The 23118-nt window shown below is 37.9% G+C and overlaps 1 protein-coding gene across 1 annotated transcript in view; it reads left to right on the top strand.

Moving 5' to 3' along the window:
• The window catches only part of LOC134819373 (nuclear pore membrane glycoprotein 210-like), a 92415-nt gene that overhangs the window by 21721 nt on the left and 47576 nt on the right, over positions 1-23118 (top strand). The window contains exons 20-33 of the mRNA XM_063829304.1: positions 1224-1327; positions 1518-1588; positions 1933-2043; positions 2940-3062; positions 3212-3362; positions 3670-3766; positions 3909-3985; positions 4131-4230; positions 4473-4576; positions 8634-8777; positions 8911-9070; positions 16380-16477; positions 18573-18760; positions 19796-19868. Coding sequence (XP_063685374.1) covers positions 1224-1327; positions 1518-1588; positions 1933-2043; positions 2940-3062; positions 3212-3362; positions 3670-3766; positions 3909-3985; positions 4131-4230; positions 4473-4576; positions 8634-8777; positions 8911-9070; positions 16380-16477; positions 18573-18760; positions 19796-19868 — 1601 coding nt within the window. The remainder of the gene's footprint in view (positions 1-1223; positions 1328-1517; positions 1589-1932; positions 2044-2939; positions 3063-3211; positions 3363-3669; positions 3767-3908; positions 3986-4130; positions 4231-4472; positions 4577-8633; positions 8778-8910; positions 9071-16379; positions 16478-18572; positions 18761-19795; positions 19869-23118) is intronic.

Here is a 23118-nt window from a genome sequence, read left to right as displayed (position 1 = left end):
TAACACCCTGTAACACCATGTATCAGAGTGTAACACCCTGTAACACCATGTATCAGAGTGTAACACCCTGTAACACCATGTATCAGAGTGTAACACCCTGTAACACCATGTATCAGAGTGTAACACCATGTATCAGACTGTAACACCATGTAATACCATGTATCAGACTGTAACACCATGTATCAGAGTGTAACACCATGTAACACCATGTATCAGAGTGTAACACCATGTAACACCATGTATCAGAGTGTAACACCATGTATCACCATGTATCAGAGTGTAAAACCATGTAACACCATGTATCAGAGTGTAACACCATTTATCACCATGTATCAGAGTGTAACACCCTGTATCACCATGTATCAGAGTGTAACACCATGTATCACCATGTATCAGAGTGTAACACCCTGTAACACACTGTATCAGAGTGTAACACCATGTATCAGAGTGTAACACCATGTATCAGAGTGTAACACCCTGTATCAGAGTGTAACACCCTGTATCAGAGTGTAACACCCTGTATCAGAGTGTAACACCCTGTATCACCATTCACCCTGTATCAGAGTGTAACACCCTGTATCACCATGTATCAGAGTGTAACACCCTGTATCACCATTCACCCTGTATCAGAGTGTAACACCATGAATCAGAGTGTAACACCCTGTATCACCATTCACCCTGTATCAGAGTGTAACACCCTGTATCACCATGTATCAGAGTGTAACACCATGTAACACCATGTATCAGAGTGTAACACCCTGTAACACCATGTATCAGAGTGTAACACCCTGTAACACCATGTATCAGAGTGTAACACCATGTATCAGAGTGTAACACCCTGTATCACCATGTATCAGAGTGTAACACCATGAATCAGAGTGTAACACCCTGTATCACCATTCACCCTGTATCAGAGTGTAACACCCTGTATCACCATGTATCAGAGTGTAACACCATGTAACACCATGTATCAGAGTGTAACACCCTGTAACACCATGTATCAGAGTGTAACACCCTGTAACACCATGTATCAGAGTGTAACACCCTGTAACACCATGTATCAGAGTGTAACACCCTGTAACACCATGTATCAGAGTGTAACACCATGTATCAGACTGTAACACCATGTAATACCATGTATCAGACTGTAACACCATGTATCAGAGTGTAACACCCTGTAACACCATGTATCAGAGTGTAACACCCTGTAAATCTTCCCCTAGGTTCCAGAGAGGTAACAGTAAGTGGAGGGTCTGGGACCTACTCCTCCACTGTCAACAGTCCGGGTGTGGTCAACATGTCTGCTGGTGATTCTTCTCCCATTCTTGTGAGTTTCTCAGATGAGTTTCTCAGATAATAGTTTTACGAGGAATTTAGAAAAATGTTGCCGCATTTCTCCTGCTTTATAAGCTGTCCTCAGATTGCGTTAAATACTGTCTACCACTTACGATAAAACTATTTTAATGGAGATAGCTGGGCTATTAATCATAATCAATTTAGTTGAATCACATTTTCAGATGACCCCGCATCTACAAGGAGTGACCACATTGACCGTGCAAGATCTCTGCTTACCCCAACAAGCCGCACGGTTTACATCTTATCACTTAAAGACGTTTTTATTATGACTTTAATATGATTTAATAATAACTTTACTACGACTTAACGTTTTCTTATCACTGCTTTTTAGCCATAACTATCTAAACCTAAATCAGTAGTCAATGACTAGACAGGGTTATTGAAAATTACAAAGAATAAAATGGCGTCTGGACTTGGGACCAGCTCATATTACATTTCATTAATGCCCTCTGAAAACCATTCTGCTAGCTAAAAAATGATATTGTTAGGTAAAACGTACTGAAAATTAAGATTAAGATTAAAATTGAAAACGAACTGAACTAACAAAAAGAAGTCATGCCTGAAACATCGCCTCAGATGTAACGTTCACGTGACCGGACCAGCCGAAGTGGTGATAAGAACCGTATCTCAGTTGGAGATACACAGCTCCGCTCTTCTCAGCCTCTCAGTCATCGACTCTAACAACAGGTTACCTTTACTTGGATTAAACTACAGGGTGTTTCAAAAATAATGTCCTGATTTTAAAAAACAATAAACTTTTATAAAGGAGCAAAAATTTTATTGTTTTTTAAAATCAGGACATTATTTTTGAAACACCCTGTATATGTTATTAATCCATATTATGAATGATACAAAATGACAGGATATTTTAGTGTTTGGTACAATTAGATTGTTACCGTTATAATCACACCCAAACAAGGAACGACACACGAACAAAACTTAGACTGGTTATCAATTTACTCACAGACTGACCTGAGATCTAGCATCTTTTATAAAGGCCCAATGCTCGCTATTTCAGAGCATAACACTCGCATTACATGCCCATCCAGTATATTTTCTATCAACATATATAAGAATTCGTCAAAAAAAGTACTACTAGACTTGCAAAGTGCTGGCTGCAACGACGAATGGCCACCATTTTTACTCCACAACCTACCTGGATTACGTAAATCACAAAGAACATAGTCAATAATCACTCAAAACCAAACTCATACAGCTCAAATTAAACAATCTGAATCAGGACAACATTTCTAACCACCTGCCATTCTAACAGCACATTCCTTATTTCACTGCCACATAGCGCATATCTTCACTGATAACACACCTAATTGCGGTGAGGCAGCATCATAAAGTTACCAATATCAAATATGTTTGCAGATCAGGGCCAGTCGACTCGACCAATAAAATTTTAATCGAATAGTTTTAATAGATAACATCACATTTATAATCTGCGTGCCCCTCGGGGATGAATATTTAACTTATTTCAATTATATATTACTTTTGAGTAAACATTGGCTGGTACTACGGACCAGTCCCCCAATCATGAACAATTCCATAATTATTTACGCTGATTGTATTATCAGGAAGATATCATCGGCAGTATTTCCTAAGCTTGATCTCCGGCACCAGATCTCACCAGATCCTCATATCTCGATACACTCGGCAGAGGACCAGACTTCTTGTGATGAATTCTGCACTTTGTACCAGTGAGTTTTAGTTTAAACTAGCTAATTTTCTAACTTACAAGACGATTTCAATCATAGCACGACACAAACAAAAGCAATTTAACAATATTTTAATCCTCTTGCAACGCAACAGTCAGATTCCTATCCTAAACTTAATAATCCACTGTCAGAGTAAGGGGTATCTCTCTGGGTACGTCCACAGTGCAGTTCAGTGTTAGTGGCAGTACCAACGTAGACTCTAACCTTCTCTCTATCACTGTCTTCCCGCCTCTTCTTCTCTCTCCTTCTCCCCTTGTTCTGGTGGAGGGAGCCGTCTTTCAGGTCAGTTTGTACTTTGTTCGTCTAGTTTGTTCGTCTAGTTTGTTCGTCTAGTTTGTTCGTCTAGTTTGTTCGTCTAGTTTTTTCGTCTAGTTTGTTCGCATCGTACATTTTGAGCTTATGCCTCTGAATCTCTCACATCTGTATTTTTTCAAATACAACACAGTGTAAAATGTTTTCTAATCGTCGTCCCACAAACGAAAAAATTAGCGTTTTGAATAATAATTTTTGGCAATTTATTCTCAATATTGCATATTCTGTACAATCTAAATACGGTACAATCTTAACATTTGTCTCTCTACCATGATAGCTACGATACAGCGGAGGTCCCCAACATGACAGTTCTTTGGAATTCTCCTCTCTCAACACAACCACAGCCACCATTAACCAGCGAGCTCTTGTAACCGGTACTTTAGAGTACTCCTTATTCTGGAGCACTGCTTATTTAATAACTTAGAGTATTGTGAGTTTAGTAAATAACTAACGTTATATTTATCATTATAACGTTAGTAAAAGAAACTATTTGACATATCTGGCTCCATTCTGCAGGAGTGGTGGAAGGAAGTGTTGAAGTTGTGGGGAAGTGTATCGGAGTTCGCAGTGACAGTGACGTGATCTATAGCAAGGTCAACCTTATAGAAGATGTTTACTCTACTTTTATCCAGACTTTTTAAATCGTGATTTATGATACCATCAAACGATCAACCCTGTAAACATATCAAACAAAAAAATAAATTAAAAAAAAAAAATAAAAATATCACACTTTTACAGGCTGCAGTATCGGTGGAAGTTATCAAGCTGAAAGGTATCGAGATACAAGCCCCGAGTACCTATATCATTGAGAGTTCAGAGATTCCTCTCACAGTATGGGGTGAGTGCAGTGGTGGCGTTTGGTAAACATTTGCTAATTACAAAGAGTCTTATCATCGATAGGATCTCGTACTTATATGATTTAACTGGCTATTAAAGCGATATTGTTCGCATGTCTAACTCCTTGATCTGTGATCAGAAATAAAAATATCCGTGGCGCGTAAAGCTGTCCGGTTCATGGCCGATGAACATCACATCTCAGTTAAATTGTTGCTTCTGTTTAACAATTTTTCAATTTTTCAGGTTCAGATGGGCTTAGTCCCTTTACATTCGCCAGTGTTACTGGAATAGTGTTCACGTGGACATCCAGTTCAGATAAAATCCAGCTCAACAGTCTTTATCACAAGGTGACCGGAAGATGATCAAATTGAGCTGCTTTAGTAAACCGAGGAAATGGTTGAGCTATTTCGGGTGTGCATGTCACCTGTTCTGTCGCCCGTGAAATATGAATCACTGATTTAACTTATACTCTAATAGACATAAATTTGCACCTAACCGTTGACAGCAGCGCCAGCTGGTCACTGACATGAAAATTATCGAAGTAAAATGATGGGATGTACTTTATCACGTGCTCTCCCAAGTATTACCTCATACTGAAGTACCAATGAAAATGTACGAATCTAAAGCGGTACCATAATATCACTCAAAACCCAAACAGCTACCAAATTTACTCTTAGTCTACGTACCTTAATTACGTACAGAATAAAACTGTGAAATGTGAATGATTATACGGCAAACGGACCCGAATCACAAATACAAACAAGAAAACTGACCGACAGGCAACATTGGCGCGAAGGCTTCTAGTAGTCAATGTGTTTACTGACAGAAACAAATTATACAAAAATTATACAAACACAACTCACAGTGCTAGATGAGCGCCAGGATATCTGGGATCATATTCCTCTTCAATTGTTGGGTAATGTCTTATGGGCTTGGTATCAACAAACGCCCGAGCTTCGGTACAAGCTACCTCACCGAACCAGTACTGAAATATCTTGATTATTTGTCGTTATTGTCTCCAAATGTTGAGGACAGAAGCTTCAGAGATTAGATTTTAGAACCTAATCGAGAATTACCCGGTGCGTTACTGGGCGGCGCTCAGCCTGTCATTCCGCCGAATCTCTATTCACTATTGCTTATGAACATTATCAATTATAGCCTGGGAACCCCAGGTAACCCGGCGCGTCATTCATCATTCCTTCAGCGCTCATTTATTTTCACTTCTATCTCTCAGAGAGCAGTGAGCCATAGACCAGCAAGCTGGGTTAAATCGAGCAGTGGTCATTATGTTAGTGTAAAGCGGCCATGTCCTTAATCTGGCCATAACAGGCTCTTAATTAGCAAGGTTTAAAATTGTGACAAAAATCGAAACAAACAATAAATGGGGGGGGGGGGGGGGGGGGGGCCAACCATATTAAAGTATATTAAAGTATATCCCCGGGTCAAAATCGGAAAAAATCCTACATTTTAATATACTTTAATATACCTACAATTAGAAGATTTATATTCTTCGTTAAGATTTACATGATGAACTATATTTTTCACTCAGATTCGCAAGATAAGCCTGTTTTAGGACTAGTACATGAATTTCCATCCAGATTGGTCAAAAATTGGCTGAGCTATGAGCTTTAAAAAATATGCCCATATTTGGGCATACGCTTTTGCCCAAATTCGCTTTTGCCCAAATTCGATAAAATTTCAATATTTTTTAATGAGACTAATTCTATGTGAAAGATATAACTCAGTGTTTGTTGAATGTAGTGGATACTAAGTAAAAAGACCTCCATGAACAAAATTGGGAAAATTGCACATAATATCTCGGTTCGGAATACTAGCCAAAATGACTTCATTAAAATTGAAATAACTCCATCAGTTTTCAATATTTTTTCAAGAAATTTTTGGAATCGATTAAGAATTGCATTTCAAGCTTATTTTGGGCAACAATTTTTGATGTAGGCCTCCAAGGAGATAGGGATATATTAAAGTATATTGTAGGTATATTAAAGTATATTAAAGTATATCCCCGGGTCAAAATCGGGAAAAATCCTACATTTTAATATACTTTAATATGGTTGCCCCCCCCCCCCCCCCCCCCCATAAATACAACTAAAAACTACCACAGCTAAAAATTTAAATTGTGTGATTTTATTCTAAGATTACCTTGTCCTCTGAAATTTGTCGGATGCAACCAATGCCATTTCCAATGATCTTTTTACTCTCTGATAGTCGCCTAGCACCTGAAACAGTGCATTTCAACCTCAAGCTAAACACTACAAATATTTTCTTATTAATCGGCGCAAAGATTTGAAATTAACTGTATCTGCATCTTAGTGTCAGTTTATGAATTTAAACTTACTTGAATCTTTAAAAGCAACTCCTGTCTCTTTTAGTGCGACTCCTATTTGCTGAGCTCCGCTTGTAATTCGTTCCCCTATTAAGTGAAGTCGTTTATTCTTAGATGAAGTATGGACTAATCTATGACTATGTCACTATGGTTGTCGGTTCACTGCAAAGTGCAATTCGGCATTGATTTCAGATGTCGCCCGCCAGTCGCCAAAATGCTGCGCGCGTGCATCTTATTAGCACGTGTATATGATTCGATCATCATTCTATTGTTGCTGCGCGCAATCGCTTCCGACTGGTATGTTCGTTTACTTCTTGCATTGTTTACACGAGCGTGCGTTTACTATTCGCGCGGGATATCAAACAGTTCCTCATAAACTGATATAGGCAAGATTTTCATTTCTATAATATTCAGTAATCTTATCGAAGCAATCTGCATATTATATCGGTTTAAATTGTCTACACTTTTTACTTAAAATTTACCGACTTAAATTTACTTACTTAAAATTTACAACTCAATTTATGAAGGAGCTCTGATGAATATGAACCTAAAACTTGTCCCATTTTCATAATATATTCGTCGCGTGTTCTTTTGTAAGCCTTAAAGATGGGATGTGGATTTAGTGTACCCAATCCAGTTATTCCAGACGTCAAGTTGTCGAATCCATTTTCGTCTTCGAGTCACTACCAAAACCTATATGATGAGCTCAAAACGGATGTTATATCGTTATCTGCATTCGTCGTCGATTCTAAATCGGAGAGCAGTAGTGTAGATCTTTGTGACATTGAACTTGAAGCTGAAATGAGACCTCTTATACCACGATCTGAAAGGGAACCTGCAAAATATTCTACCGATTTCAAACGTTACCGATATCCTGTTTATTGCTTTCAGTATGAAACTGTGAGTTGCTTTTATCCACCTGTCCATGTAGTCAACACGCCTGAAGAACGTGAATTGCCGAGTATGTATCCACCACCTTTAACTTTGATGGAGAAAACCGTGGCAAATTCAAGTTACTTGTCACGATATGACTCAAATGAACCTACACTTTCACATATTGCTCCGACTGATAGTCTTGAATTGATGGCAGCTGATAACAAAGCTTTGACAAAATCGGTATTATCAGGGAAAATCTTGCCTCCTCTTATTCCTACTTTTCTACCTAGCTCGATATCGTCAGTCGCAGAAGAAAATGCTAGCGAGCTTGAAGGAAATGACAGTCAACTAATGATTGCCCAAACACGATCTATGCTTTCAATTTCACCATCCGCACCTTCCATTGATCCCATCAATGAATTGGGTCATAAGATTGCAGAGAACTTGATGATACTCAGAACGGCCACAAACGAGAATCTGAAGCAAAAAACAACTAAGCGAGAGGTTGTTCCAGTAATTAACGATTTCATAAGTAATTTACTCAGCAATTCCCAGCATCATCTTCAGCAAGAAAAGGAATGTCGGACAACGATCTCAATGGTCGAGTTATTCGAGAACGAAACACAGACCAAGTCGCAATGTGGTTTTAATTCTCCGCACCATGACTGTGTGTCAGACTTAAATGGAATGCAGCGATTTGAACTTTTAAACAAAAATTTCGTGAATCAGATGATTGCAGGGCATTGAGTTATCGTTGACGTTATTTTGTAAGATTTTCGACATTTTATAAGATTTTAGATCACCAAGCAAATTTCAATTATGCATTGTTTGTTTTTTTTTTCTGTCCAGAAAATTCCCTGTATTTATTGGTTTCATTATCATTCTTTTACATATTAAAACCACAAAATTCTGTGTTATCTTACTTACCAATACTAGATAAGCTCTGTACACTAAACGTACTCTGAGAGCTCGTCTGCCTGTTGAAACTTCCTCTGTCTGATCTGCTATCCAGTCGGAGGCTGTGTACCCTGAAAAGAAACATGATCATTCCCTCATTTAATAACCAGAATTAGAAATGTAAATTAAAAAATTGGTCGAAAGAAAAATAATCTGTAAGAAATTTTCAGTTAGTTTTTTCTTCCAATAAAGGTCGTAATAATCCTAAATTTCTATCTTAATTCCAGTCGGGGTACACGGTAGAAGACGAGAAACAGTTTGCTGTTTCGGCTAAAGGGTTGGAGCAAGGGATAACTGTTATCAGCGCCACCGCAACGTACACTGATTCTAACGGAGACGTCATTGCACTTTCTGATTCTATCTCAATTCAAGTGAGTTTTTTTTTTCTTCATGTAAACGTCGAATTTGATAGATTCGGTTTGCATTCTATTGCCCTCCTACCGAAACCTAAGCTGAGTGATCAGTGAAATCTAAAATTTGACGAATCCCTTTTAATTTCGTCAGGTGATAAGAAAAGCGGTGCTGGTCGCCCCAGCTGGCCCAGACATTCCAGACCTGATTTTAGGACCAGGTTCAGTCTACAACATCAGGACTAACAAGGACCACTCTCACACCGTGCATTACTCCCTACTTCAAGGAGATGGGGTCATCACTGTCCATACAGGTCTGTATTAATTGTGAAAAGCAAAAGCTAGTTTGTTTTATATGTGGATCTGGAGTCCATCTGTTTTTTAGTTAGCTGTAAAATATTGGTTGGATTGAACCATGAAGACGGTGGATCTAATCAAACAGACCAGGTCCTAGTCAGATTCTTACCGTGGTAATTTATGTGAATTCGTTTCTAGAAACACCCCTAAAGGATCGATGGTGTCATCCAGGATTTTCAGCTCCATCGTGACACTAGCTAGGAATTGATCAGCGAAACCAATTAAGTACTTGGAAAATTAAATTTCGAGTTAAACATTGCTGTGATTTATCTTTAAAATCTCCGTAGACTAATAACAGGAACAGTTGTCGAATCAAGAAAAAAGTAACAGAGCAGAGTCAAGTATCAACAAAAATGAATGATACAAGTACAACCAATACCATTTAATAAAATTAGAGCTGCCCGATGGCTGATTATTGTATTTGTATTGTATTAGGAAGTGCCACTATCATCGAACATGCTGGAAAGTATAATATCGAAGGCTACGAATGATTCATAACAATAAGCTGCAATCATCTCAAACCAAATTCTGCTGTCGTCTCGGCGCATGCCTGGGTGGCAAAATTAGGTGTCTTGAAACACACTTCAAAGGCAAGGTTAATACCAGAACCTCGTATTTTGTCAAATTTACTGTTTTAATGGTGACAGTTTACCGACTGGTCATCCACCAATCTTGACAAAGACCATACTTTGATGTTTCTTTACACGAGAGAGGCTATATATACACGTTATACAGAAAGGTGAGCCCTCTGAATTGACATTAGACGACAAGTGAGATGGTCAGGTAATTCGGTAATCTGTCGGTGTCCCAACCGTGCGTTGGCAGATTGCCCCGGCTATGCCCAATTGTACCCGAACCCAGCGCCAACTGATACCCGGTTCATCGACAGATAACCGAATTACCGGATGTTTCTTACTCTGATGAAGACTATTTGATTTAATTCGCTTCAAATAATTTCGAATTTCAAGCCCTTTAATGTCGTTGTCAGTGTCTATTCAAATTTTATTCAGTTCATAATATGTACCTTATGGAATATGTGGTCTATCGACTCAATTATTTTAGTTGTTTCATATAGCTACACGTGACTCGACTACAATGTCCTCTGAATAGTCAACAATGCTATATCAAGTATCAACAGACTACAGAGTATCCAAATTGAAGTGGTGACAAAAATGTGAACACAGATATAATAGTGACACCGACACAGAATATAATAGTGACACCGACACAGATATAATAGTGACACCGACACAGAATATAATAGTGACACCGACACAGATATAATAGTGACACCGACACAGATATAATAGTGACACCGACACAGATATAATAGTGACACCGACACAGATATAATAGTGACACCGACACAGATATAATAGTGACACCGACACAGATATAATAGTGACACCGACACAGATATAATAGTGACACCGACACAGATATAATAGTGACACCGACACAGATATAATAGTGACACCGACACAGATATAATAGTGACACCGACACAGATATAATAGTGACACCGACACAGAATAACACATGTAAGTAATTATCAAAAGTGTGACCTGAAACCCAAAGTTCCATTATAATTAGTGAGATGCACCCTCATCGAACTGGTAATATAAATATTACATACACTAGTTTAGGCTTAGCATGAATTGTAGTGAGCCACTGTACTATTGGCATTCGTCACATTAAATTCGTATTGCCTTGGTTCCCAAAAATTTGGCGGCAGTCTCGTCCAATTTTTTCGCATTTATTCATTAATTAATTAAATTAATGGCAAATAAACAAGTCCAAATCTCCCGCTCAAATTGTTAGCACACAAATGTTTGGGAATTAAGGAAATGTTAAATGTCAATGTTCTGCTCAAATTAGTAACAACAGGGAAAGCCAAATTCCACATTTAATTGTTGACTACATAGTCACAGTGTCAAATTATGATGCGGAACAAAAACTCGTAAACTTTATAACTGTAAAGTGACAAAGAGTGGGAAAAATAGTTTATACTAATTACTACAAAAATTTGAAATAAAGCAGAGCCTGGGACCGCAAAACATTTTACTATGTTTGTCAATAAAAAACCAGAACAAATTGCCGTGTCATTTTCTGCCGAGTAATGGTATTTAGCGTATGCGTGGGTAGCAAAGAATTGGATTAAATGCCTCAGGGTTATACGGTCTGCGGTCATAAAGTGTCCAAAATACTATCACCCATCAAATGTACAACCATTAAAGCATGTAAGTGTGAAGTGTCAAACATCATCAAGAAGAACCTAAGTGCAATGGTATGTTACTAAAAAGTAATCTCAAAGCGGAGACACCCAATAATTTCGCAACTACCAAAATTAGAACGTAGACGTTAAAACTCAAAATGTATAGTCCTTGTTATCGGAAACCATCGCGAGATCAGCCAGAGCATCTCATGTCCCCACTGGAGGGGCTTTGTGATCTGGGCAAAATAAACGCGGTCTTGGCTCTTGTGACTAAATTAAGATTCGATACCCATAAAGTACGGGTCACGTTATGTCTATAAGGCATAATTGCAGGAGGCTTCACTGTCAGGTGACCAGTCCACATAATCTCGCTTTTAATGACATTAATCGTGTTATCAGATCAAAGAGCCGTGTATCATCTGTTCGAACCCCAATCTTGATGGGTCTTGGTAACATACTGAATACTGATGTTGTCCCGTCCACAACGTCCTGCTCCACCTCCCCCCTTTTCTTCTATTTAACCTGGACCCTGACCCCTCGTACGCCCCTCTAATTTATAATTTAGTGACGTAGTTGAATCTAGCATCGATTTGAGATCATTAGCTACAGTCTAAAGAATAATCTGACCTGTATTATCAATGACATGCTTACATTTATGTAATTATAGTCATAATTACAGTCCTACTTATACTAATTGATTTGGTTACCATATCCGCTGTTAAGATTAATTGGCCTTTAACATTGTTTCAGAATAAATACAATTTCATGAAACAATGGGTTTTTAGCATCTTAACATTAACTACGTCAAATATCTACGTCAGCAAAAATAACAATTCTGCGAACAAGGTTCTTCTCGGCGATGCAATGGAGATTATCAAATTTTAATTTAATGAATAAATTCATCATGTCTACGTTGATTATGAGGCCAACCAGCTGAGTGATACCTAAATTAGGTATCACTCAGCTGTTGAGGCTTATCAGTTATCACCGTGCTAATTAAATCGTTACAACTGCATCACCTATTGTTAACAATAGTTCGCTGAGTTTATTCATTGATAATCATTGTGATATATCACTCTCACTATGACCCTGACTCTTTTGGCTAAACCTCATTCATATCAAAGTAAGTAAGTAAGTGGTAGTCCTTGGGAACAGTCTGGAATTTTGGGGTAAGGGTAAAATCCGTGCTTAAAGAAGAACACCGAAACTGAAATTATGGATTTTGAAAGTCGAGCCAAGAAAATGATCGACAATAATATTAATGGCAATGAGTTTAGCATATATCATCTGGTTATAATGAATAGTATCACAATGCTGCAAGAATCACGACATTTCCACGCAAAATTCTCATTAAGTATAGAGATGATACCATTAGCTATTACTATGCTATTGGGATCACTTATGTATGAGTCAAAATAATGTAATCGTGCAAACTACGTAAATCAGCATGTTGAAGTTCAGATGTAGTAGGATTTAAAAAGTCTACAAAATAAGTAGAGAGGGCCGGGGTATCATAAGATCAGATCAAGTGACCTATTATATCCTGATATCTTTGAGCAAAAATATCGTGTGAAATTTCATCGACATTTTGGTGACCAACTGCAACCCAGAGCTTATATAATAATAATATATGGCATGTCGAAAGTATTGAGAATTTTGAAGAAATTTATTAAATTATTGCACCATTTCAGCTCAGAATTAATAGTTGCATAACATTACATAGTCTTAACCATGAATTATTAACATCCCTCACTAGCGCATTGTCGCGAAGCTGGCATTTTTTCCTGTCAAGCTAGAGTAGGGGGGGGGGGGGGGGGGCAAGTAGAATAAAGTAGAGTAGAATTCGCAAAAAAAATGGATGACATTCTACTTTTATCTACCTTAATCTACAAAACTTTGGGGGCCAACATAGAATAAAGTAGAATAAAGTAGAGTAGAATGCGCAAAAAAATGGATAACATTCTACTTTTATCTACCTTAATCTAAAAAATTTTGGGGGCCAACGTAGAATAAAGTAGGATAAAGTAGAATAAAGTAGAGTAGAATTCGCAAAAAAATGGATGACATTCTTCTTTTATCTACCTTAATCTACAAAACTTTGGGGGCCAACGGAGAATAAAGTAGGATAACGTAGAATAAAGTAGAGTAGAATTCGCAAAAAAAAGGATGACATTCTACTTTTATCTACCTTAATCTACAAAACGTTGCCCCCCCCCCCCTAGAGTAGTTTCTTGGCTGTTAAGTTAAGCTAAAATCCCAGGATCGCTCTTGTCACGTGCGATAAACGGATAACTTACACTAGAATACCTACCTAGACTTACAGATTTTGTAGTGGAAATCCTAGGAGGCATAAATTCCAATACTGTTACTGTTAGCTTATAAATGTGATAAATTTAGTACGCATAAGAATTGGAATATGCGACCCCTAATATGCATAGAAGGAGGGGCCGCGGAGTGCGTACTCAGGGCGCATCGGTCCGCGCAGACATACGAAGTCTTTTAATATTAAAACAAATTCGTCTACTTAAAAACGAGAATAGCTGATTCTTTAAAAAGATTTAACCAAACCGGCGCGGCAATCTTTTATAATTTTCAACCAATTTCTCAAATCAGAATTTAGTATCACCTTCAAAAGAGTTACTTAGCAACGTCATACTGTAATTACAGTCAATATAATGCCGATTTGCAGGTTAAACTTAAATTGTACACGGCTAAACTGAAACAAGATAGTGCTCTTAGCACTCGGCAATTCATGGCAATTTTTACAAAAACGTCTTGCACGTGCGAATTACTATCTGATGAAACGATTGCAATCGAAACTCATACATATAGAAATTTAAGAACATAAATGATCCTGAACTTGATATCACAGTTACTGATCCAGTCTTATGAATTACTCTGGCTTTAACTCACTTCCAACGTGGTACCGTAAAATTTTCTACATTCTAAATGGTGGGTATTTTGCTGAGACGGAAAGTTTTACACCGGTTTGGAGCACATTGTGACGTCAGGGTGCCATTAAATGTGGTGCTGGTGGTGCAGTAGGCTGGAGTTTAATGCACTAGAAGCGCATTAAAATGTGGCAGCTGTGAAATAAATAGGATAGCTGTAAAATGAAGGCGGCTAGCGGAAATAGGTTCAAAACTCGGTATCACTGCAGTGTTCATTGAAAGCACGATATGTAGGACTGCTGCGTCACAAATAATATAAGACAGTTTTATTTGTGTCTGTGATGAGTGGTTTTGTTAATAAAGGTGCGTCAATTATATGTGGAGCGCTCTGAACGTATCTTTATCTGACCTATTCTTAAGAAATCACTGACAAACTAAAAAAACTAGTTCTTTTAACTTATATGCGATTTCTTCTCAAACTAATATTCATTAAATTTTGTCGATAGATTTCAACAAATTTGAATAATCTGTCAAATGTTAACGGTACAATTTCAAATGCATTCTAAAGAGCATAGTCTTCTAGACCAGGTTGAAAGATGATCTAACACGCTTTGGACTGTGACAACAGTTGGGAAACACTATAATTAACTAGTTTACCAAAAAGCTAGACAGGCGTTACCAAAGTTTATCAAATTTAAGCGTTTAACTTTTTGGGATGCACTTAGATTTTCATTAAGGGAGCAGGGGAGGGGGAGGTTGGTTTCGATTGGATGGACCATGGAAATTTTTGTGGCTTTTTCTGAAAGTGTTGAATGGGTCATGGGATCTACTTTTAATCTCATTTAAAAACATTCATCCCAAATTAAGTGAAGCAGATGGTTGGTCAGTGTGTTTAGTGTATGTGAATTTAGATCGCGATTTACTGAAAAAAATGACCGTGTTTCAAAACAAATTTCCAAATTCATTTTACAATGATAAAGTTGTAAACATGGTTATAATAATTTCGGGAGACCCCAATTGAAATAGATGCAGGGTACATACAACTCTATATAGTGCCTATAGTACCTTAAGTACCTATCATCAGCTTTCCTACCTGCCTCTTGCTTTGAGTAGCGAAGCTGAAGAAGCTCGTCTGTCGTAACTGGCAATAGGATTGATATGTGGCAAAGAGGAGGTTTTCAACCCCGCTGTCCGCTTGGAAGACTCCGCCATCATAAAATACTCCGGAAATAGTACGAATCTTAGGATGTGGTATTGGTGGCTGTTGAGCGCAGATTTGAGACACGAAACAGAAATTAAGTGGTCTGATACACGAGGTTGTATGATGTCGTGTGCTGTCAGACAATTAGATATTGTGTTAGCAAGCAAGGCTGAATGTGTTACTTTATCATTATTATACAATATAATTCTCTATGATCCAGGAAATTAAATTGTCTCAGTTGATGCCGCCAGGGAGGTGGTGTTATAGTCATCATTATATGAATCATTCATCAGACCATCAGAGATTATGTCAGCTGTGAAGCTTACAGTGTTACGAATGGCGTGATTGTATTAATGTTAAAACTTAAGTATTAGCACAATAATAACAATTAATTGTCCTCTGTGTTTATTGTTTAGGCTTAGTGGGGCCGAAGCGATGGATTGTGGAAGTTGATCATATGACGTTTTCTGAAGAAGTAAAACTTACCTGATGCTTTTAAACTCGTTAAGTAACATCGACGAGTTAAGCAAACTGCTAACGTGTTTAAATAATTTAGTTGCTACTATAATTATACAGCAAATAATTTGAGAAAGTTCTTTTAAATTGAAGAATTTGATAATTAAATCCTCTAAATAATTCACCTCTCCAACCCTAATACCAATAAAGCAATAACGTGTCACACGACACACGCCCTCACATTTGTTTGATTACGCGACTGTAAGCAGCCAAGTTAACTGATCACTTGATTAAGTTGAGAGTTTTTAAAATGTAAGCATTACAAAAGGCGTCCCCTTTCTAACAGGGACAAAAGGAAATCGCGGCATGTACGGAATCGCGATTTTTCCCATTATTTGCGACAAATTTGATGTATAGTGGTATCGGGGGGGGGGGGTAAAAATTGGCCAAAATAATCGCGAAATCCTTTTGTCCCTGCTTCCTAACACTATACCTCCCTTCAGATGGAGCGGCGCATGCAGATAAACTAGGTGTAGCGGTTCTAAAGATAGATATACTGGAGGACCACAACGTCAATCAGACTATTCTTCTGAACATACAGGTAATTCATCAGACTATTCTACTGAACAATGAACATACAGGTAATTCATCAGACTGCCGCTCACTGCTGTTGCTGGGTGCTATTAATCTTTCGGAGGATTTATTGTGACCTTCCGTACGATCATATTCAGGTTTTTAATCCTGAAATTATCTAGAAACTTGACCTGGAGGATTGACTTCCACCGGGCAGTATCCAGATAGTCCGACAGTAAATTGCTGGATCAAACTATTGATTACGATTCGAATGTGGTCTCTCGGATATAATTAGTTACGAATAGCATTGATTGTATCGTAGTATATTGCTCAATGAAATAAATGATTACGATTTAAATGTGGTATATAAGTCGTTCGTTTTTGGTTGAGTATTATCAGTTGCCATCATCAACAACAACTATTCCAATTCCTGACATGGTACTCTTCTGTCTACTAGACGAAATGAATGGACCCACGGCCTCCCTAGAGAATGCTCGAGACTTCCTATTCCAGAAAATGCAGTCATATGATCTGGTTACCATCATGTCATAACCAAGTCATGAATTTTCAAAGTTTTCTTGGAAACTACTTTTGCTCATGTGTTTCATGCTACCCTGGTCATTATGAGCCGAAAATATTTTTTTCGGTTTTCGAAGTTCGCACCTACCCCTTCGATATACGATTTTGGACTCGAGGGTTCCCCTTTGTAATGCGATCTCGGAAGGCAGGCCTCCCCTTCGCAATACAAGCTCGAAAGTTAGTTGTAACTTCACTTCCAATCCTCCAGACGGAATGGGAGACCGCTGGTGTTTGTTATGATCCTCCACCACTCCCGAAATTTCACCGCCGTGGCAAATGAAATAGTAGCAGAGCTTGCTGACTTCTAATGGAACGTGTCCAACCGTCATGAATCATCTTACTATATATATAAAGCGAGACGATATATATGGATGGATGGATGGATCCGTGCCATTTTACTGACACCACGGCATCAACTTTAATTCGACTTTCTGCAAAAACCGTAAAAGATATACAACTGAAACTTTTTTGACTGGGTCAAATGCTTTATATTTATTATAAACTGAGCCCATTTGACATCGGCCTCATGGTCAGCACATTTAATATACTTGCTAATTTAAGGGATGAAGGTTTTACCAAAGGTGGCCGGCTCTGGGTCTCAGCATTGGACGAGGGACACATCTTAATATAATGCTAAACTAATGAAAATGGTGCGCACTCATTAAAATATGTTACAAGCTATGTTCCTGGACATGGGACTCATTGTATAAAATTTGATGGCTTAGAGCTGATTTGCGAAGGCAACTTGGTACCTTGAATTATTGAAGTGGGAGAATTGTTGGCCCAGTCTGCTAGACGCACCTCACTACTCTAAATCCTTGACATAAAAGATAATTCTGTCCTTCAAGAGTTCTAGAGGTCTATGAATTTTGCATCGTTGAGGTAACGAGCTCGCTGTGATGGCCTCCAAATCAGCATGAAAAAATAAAAAATTGGCCAAGGAATAAGAGTTTTAGAGCCCAAAATTTGGACCCCCAAGTGGTGTCAAAAACGCGAATTAAATAGGTAATAATTATTTTAGTCTCTTGACTGAGTCTTGACACCATTTTAGGGTTATACGGGTTCCTGCTCTAGTATTTATAACTTACTATATTGATATAAGTAAATCGACTCCAGATAGTAGATCCATAAAGTCATAATTAAAGAAAATAATTTAGGGAAAATAATGTCCGAAAATATGGTGTTTTTTTTCTTCGGAAAACCACTGACTATCGTACCTTTTAAATATGTCTCGTAAGGTTCAACCAAACTATCTACGATGAAACAACATAATCTAACGAAAGTTAGGAAAATGCCAATAACACTATCCTACTGCAGCTGGAGTGGGAAAAATGTATACAAACATTTGTAAAATTCATTTCGGCTAACCCAACACGGCTGTGAGAACATAATGACATTGGGTCCGGAAAAATATATTAATTGTGTCACGTGTTAACAGAACAATTTATCCTATTGCCATCATGGCGCAATTCCCAATCGTCTTATTTTAACGGGCATTATATTTCCAAGCTCAATTTTATTATGACCCATTCAACATTCCACAGGTCAAGACGCCCTTCGCGCTACTACTCGAGGAATCTACTGCTCCTTCAGGAATTAAGCGCTCATCGGAGTATCCCTACTACACTTTACCCATGGGTCTTACCGCCTCTTTCGTGGTAAAGACTAAGGATGACTTGGGACGCCAGTTTGATAGTCTATCCAAAACGTCCTACTTTTATACGTTGAACAGGTAACAATTACCAAAAAGAAAAATTGAAATTATTTATATTATGTAAATCTTATTATATTGAAGAGGGACCATGACCAGCGGTTTGATAATTGATTTAGACAATAGACATGACATTATAAACTTACGCTCAGATTTCCAACAACCAATTTTAGTGGTCTGCTGTCTTTAACCTCGTAATTATCAAATCGATGATCAGCAAAACCCTAACAATTTCGTCGGAGCTAGATGCAAAAAATGTCGTACAAAAATAAATTATTATTTTAAACGGATATTTTTTAATGACATTTTGATGTTTTTATTAAAAACATCAAAATGTCATTAAAAAACGTACGTTTAAAATAACTATTCTGAAGGGTTTGCAGCTATAAAAATGCCATTAAAAATATCCATTTAAAATAATGCCTATCAAAATGTTACTCCTTCGGCATTCGGGAGCTGGAGCAATACAGAGTGTTCCACGACCATCTGATTGATCTTCTCTTTAGAAGAGTCTACGATACAGAGTGACAATTCTCCGGATAGAAAGAACTAGATTAACTATAGGTGTGCTATAGTACAAAGCCACGCCGATGGATTAGAACAAAATGTCTAATATACAGTAACAAAACATTCGCCCGTTCCATGAGGATTGACGATGGTGACGACCAATTTGCATTACATTAATTAATCATTATGTAATAACATGATTTTATGACAATCAATAATATTAAATAATATAATAATTTTATAGTATGACTAGAAAGCCTGTCATCTGCGTTTCACTCCACGCAAATTGTTGTCGTCGAAATTGCAAGTAAAATAACTTTGCGACGGTAGTGCACGCGCGTTTCTGTGCATCGGCATAGAAACCAAAGGACACCTTTGAATCTTAATAAGGACTATTAATTTAATCAGCTGTTTTTATTTAATTAATATGGTTACAATGCTGTCATCGTGTATTTATCTAAATTTTGTTATTTTATCGTTTAGAACCAGTAGTACAGCAAGTTGTTATATTATGCCCAGGAAATTAATTTGAAAATATCATATTTTCAGACTGGATGTTATTTCTGTTGACAGCGTAGGAACTAACAATAGCTTGTCTCTGACGGGATCTAACGTAGGAGAGGTAATGTTATTTATCTCTTTTATTCGGCTTTTTTAGTTTATTTATTTATTACATGAATGATTCCTCTCATATTTCTCGCAAAATGCGCTCCTGCTTTCAAAAATAACGCTTAGTAGTGACGTCATACAGTAGTGACGTTATGCAGTAGTGACGTCATAGAGTAGTTACGTTATGCAGCTAAGTAGTGACGTCATACAGCTAAGTAGTGACGTCATACAGCTAAGTAGTGACGTCATACAGCTAAGTAGTGACGTCATACAGTAGTGATGTCAATTTTGGTGTGACCACCAAAAGTTTGCTGAATAGTTCAGAAGGCCGAGCATGAGTTTTTAACATTGTAATGTTTAGTAGGGAGCATCACGGCTCTCGACAGTCAAAGTGAAATAAAGCAAATGACTGGTGAAAACTAAAAAAGGCACTCATTGGCCTTTTACTAAGATAACTGATCATAAATTACGAGGGTCTCACACGAGGGTCTCACACGAGGGTTTGCTTAAGTAGGCGAGCCCAATTTTAGAGCAGCATATCATTCTATTTCTAAACAACCGTGTACCTATGTTTAGCCAAGTTGGGGTCAACCTTGCTTGTTTTAGTCCCTGTAATTGCGCTCACCAACTTAAGTGAGACTTGTAATTTATAATTTTCATATCAGTGCAAGTTATTGGTAAGCATGTTATACTGTAATCTATCACACCATATCATCGAGAACATACCTGTTGTTCATGTACAGTTCATCTTTTTTTTCCGTTCCTCCTCCCCACAAGCTCCTCAATAAACCGTCTCATGGTCTAGCAAAGCTACAAAACAAAAGGAATTAGTACAATTTACCGTAGTGGTCTACATATTTAGAGAACCTCAAACGATGTATGAAAATTGCTTGATAGTCGTGAGCATAATATATAAATTCCAAAATACTGCCGCTCATTAGAACTCGAAATTGGGCGCCCTAAACGCTCAAGTAGACCTGACAAGTAGACCTGACAGAGCTGCTACTGCGTCCGGGTAGCTTTAAGTCAAATCCTTTCCGTCTACCATGTACTGTGTACACAAGCACGACTAGACTAAAGGCACTTATTGCTACGCACAGCTCAAAATTAAATCCCGATAACAAGGATAGTTACTTCGCCCTATCATCAGTGATTAATCGATACGTTTGATAACCGGGATGGTAATTAATCCGGGTTAATTTTAAGCCGGTCTGGAAGTTCAATCGAATTTTGCCTAACTCAAAGCGAGGCCGCATTTAAATTGGCTATCGGTTGTTCTTTATCATTAGTGTTAAGGGAAATAATAGACTAATAATAGCTTACTTAATAATAACTGCTCACTGCTCACTGCTCACCTAAGAAAGGTTTTATTAAAAACATTAAGGCTACCCGAAATAACTCACAAGCGAGGTAGATCAGCTATTTAAGATTATCGAGCTGATCAGGAAAACTATTCATTAATTACTGGTTTTATTTAATAGCCCGACAAAAGAATGTCTGGCAAATTCGTAGACCTTACACAAGATAACAAGCAATAACCTTACTCTGCTATATCAAAATTTGGTTGCTCATATTAATATACACAATTTTTAAAATATAGTAGTCTCTACAAACGTTTATTAATAATAAACGTTTGTAGGAGACTTCTATATTTTTATAATTTTTACCTGAATTCGGGAAATCCTGCACAATAAAACCGGAGAACAAATAGAATTGAGCTACAATTTCTGTAGAAACAGAAATATTCGGCATTTAAACGCTCGGACAAATGAGCGAGCAACAGAGTTGTAACTAATAACTATCGGAACTGCTACTGCAGTCAGTTGTTGTAGTCATTTCATCCAATTCAATAGTCTATTTATAGTGGTTTACGACGTTTTATTGCAATATTTTGACACCATCTGAACCTTATTGGTAATATATAAGTTATATATTATATTATATAGCATATCTTGAGATTGACTGATTCGTGTGCTTTCGATCATGGAGCAAAATTTAACACTGGGCCTCAATGCTTCAACGGAAAAAAAAGAAATGTTCGAATTCTTTTTTTCAATTTTCACTGCAAACATATCTCTCATTTTAGTAAATTGCAAAGTTATCACCACTGCACAAGTAACCAACATTTTGCTTAGGATCATTTAAACAAATTTTAAAACTTCTTTGCATACCATCGGTAAAACATAAAATTGCTTCTATTTGGGCTATCCTCTGGAATATTCATTCTCCTAGCCCACGACCGAGTTAAATCTGCAATGTTAAATCGGCCAACTGATCAGGAAAACAATATGTGAATGACTGGTTTTATTTATTTTATTTTATCTATTAACCCGACGGCCGACACGGATAATAGAACGGTCGGTTGTCTGGGCTAATGTATGGAGATAAAGCTTGGCTGACCGCTGTTTGATTTAAATGTACAGGTCTTTATTTAGCATTTTTCCGAATAAGCTATTTAAAAACTTCCAACTGCGAGAAAGTATTGCCTGAAAAGCATCAACACTGCACCAGTATGAGTAACCAAGACTGTGGTTAAGGTCACAAAAAACGGCGATAAGGCCTAATATAAGTTGGACAATCTAGCAACGGATAATCGCACTAAATATGACGCCAGGTGCATGATGGCATCATCAAAGCAAATTTCGCTTTTAGCCAAGTTAGCTCAACAACTTTGTTTATTCGCTATTCACCACCCGAGTATAGGTGCCGTTTATCTAGCAGAGTCTAACATCACACCTGCCACCAACATTATCATTTGTCTGTTAAATAGCCGTTTTTGAGCAATTTATGGAATGCTAAGCTTGGAATTTGATTGAAAATTCCATTCTTCACCAAAACTCGCAATACTCATGATATACTGAGTACTCACATATGAAGGAGCTAAATTCGAAAGCTAGACAATGACGACGCAATATATAGCCGTCCAAGCAAGAAATTACCCTAAAGTTCAGGTTCACTCAGTACTCAGCAGGGTTAGGCTAACACGTGACATTTGTATTTTCACGTGACCCAGACTTCACAGCCCACGTGCAGCCCACGTGCACAAGACGAACAGCCCACGTGCAGCCCACGTGCAGCCCACGTGCACAAGACAAACAGCCCACGTGCAGCCCACGTGCACAAGACAAACAGCCCACGTGCAGCCCACGTGCACAACACGTGCAGCCCACGTGCAGCCCACGTGCACAACACGTGCAGCCCACGTGCACAAGACAACAAACAAACCTTGCGAGTCTGACAGGAGGACCTCAGTAGTAATCATG

The sequence above is a fragment of the Bolinopsis microptera genome, chromosome 8, assembly GCF_026151205.1.
Source record: "Bolinopsis microptera isolate Bmic1 chromosome 8, MBARI_Bmic_1.0, whole genome shotgun sequence".
NCBI lineage: Eukaryota > Metazoa > Ctenophora > Tentaculata > Lobata > Bolinopsidae > Bolinopsis > Bolinopsis microptera.
The sequence above is the reverse complement of the archived record's forward strand: the minus strand, read 5'-3'. Positions and strand labels throughout refer to the sequence as shown.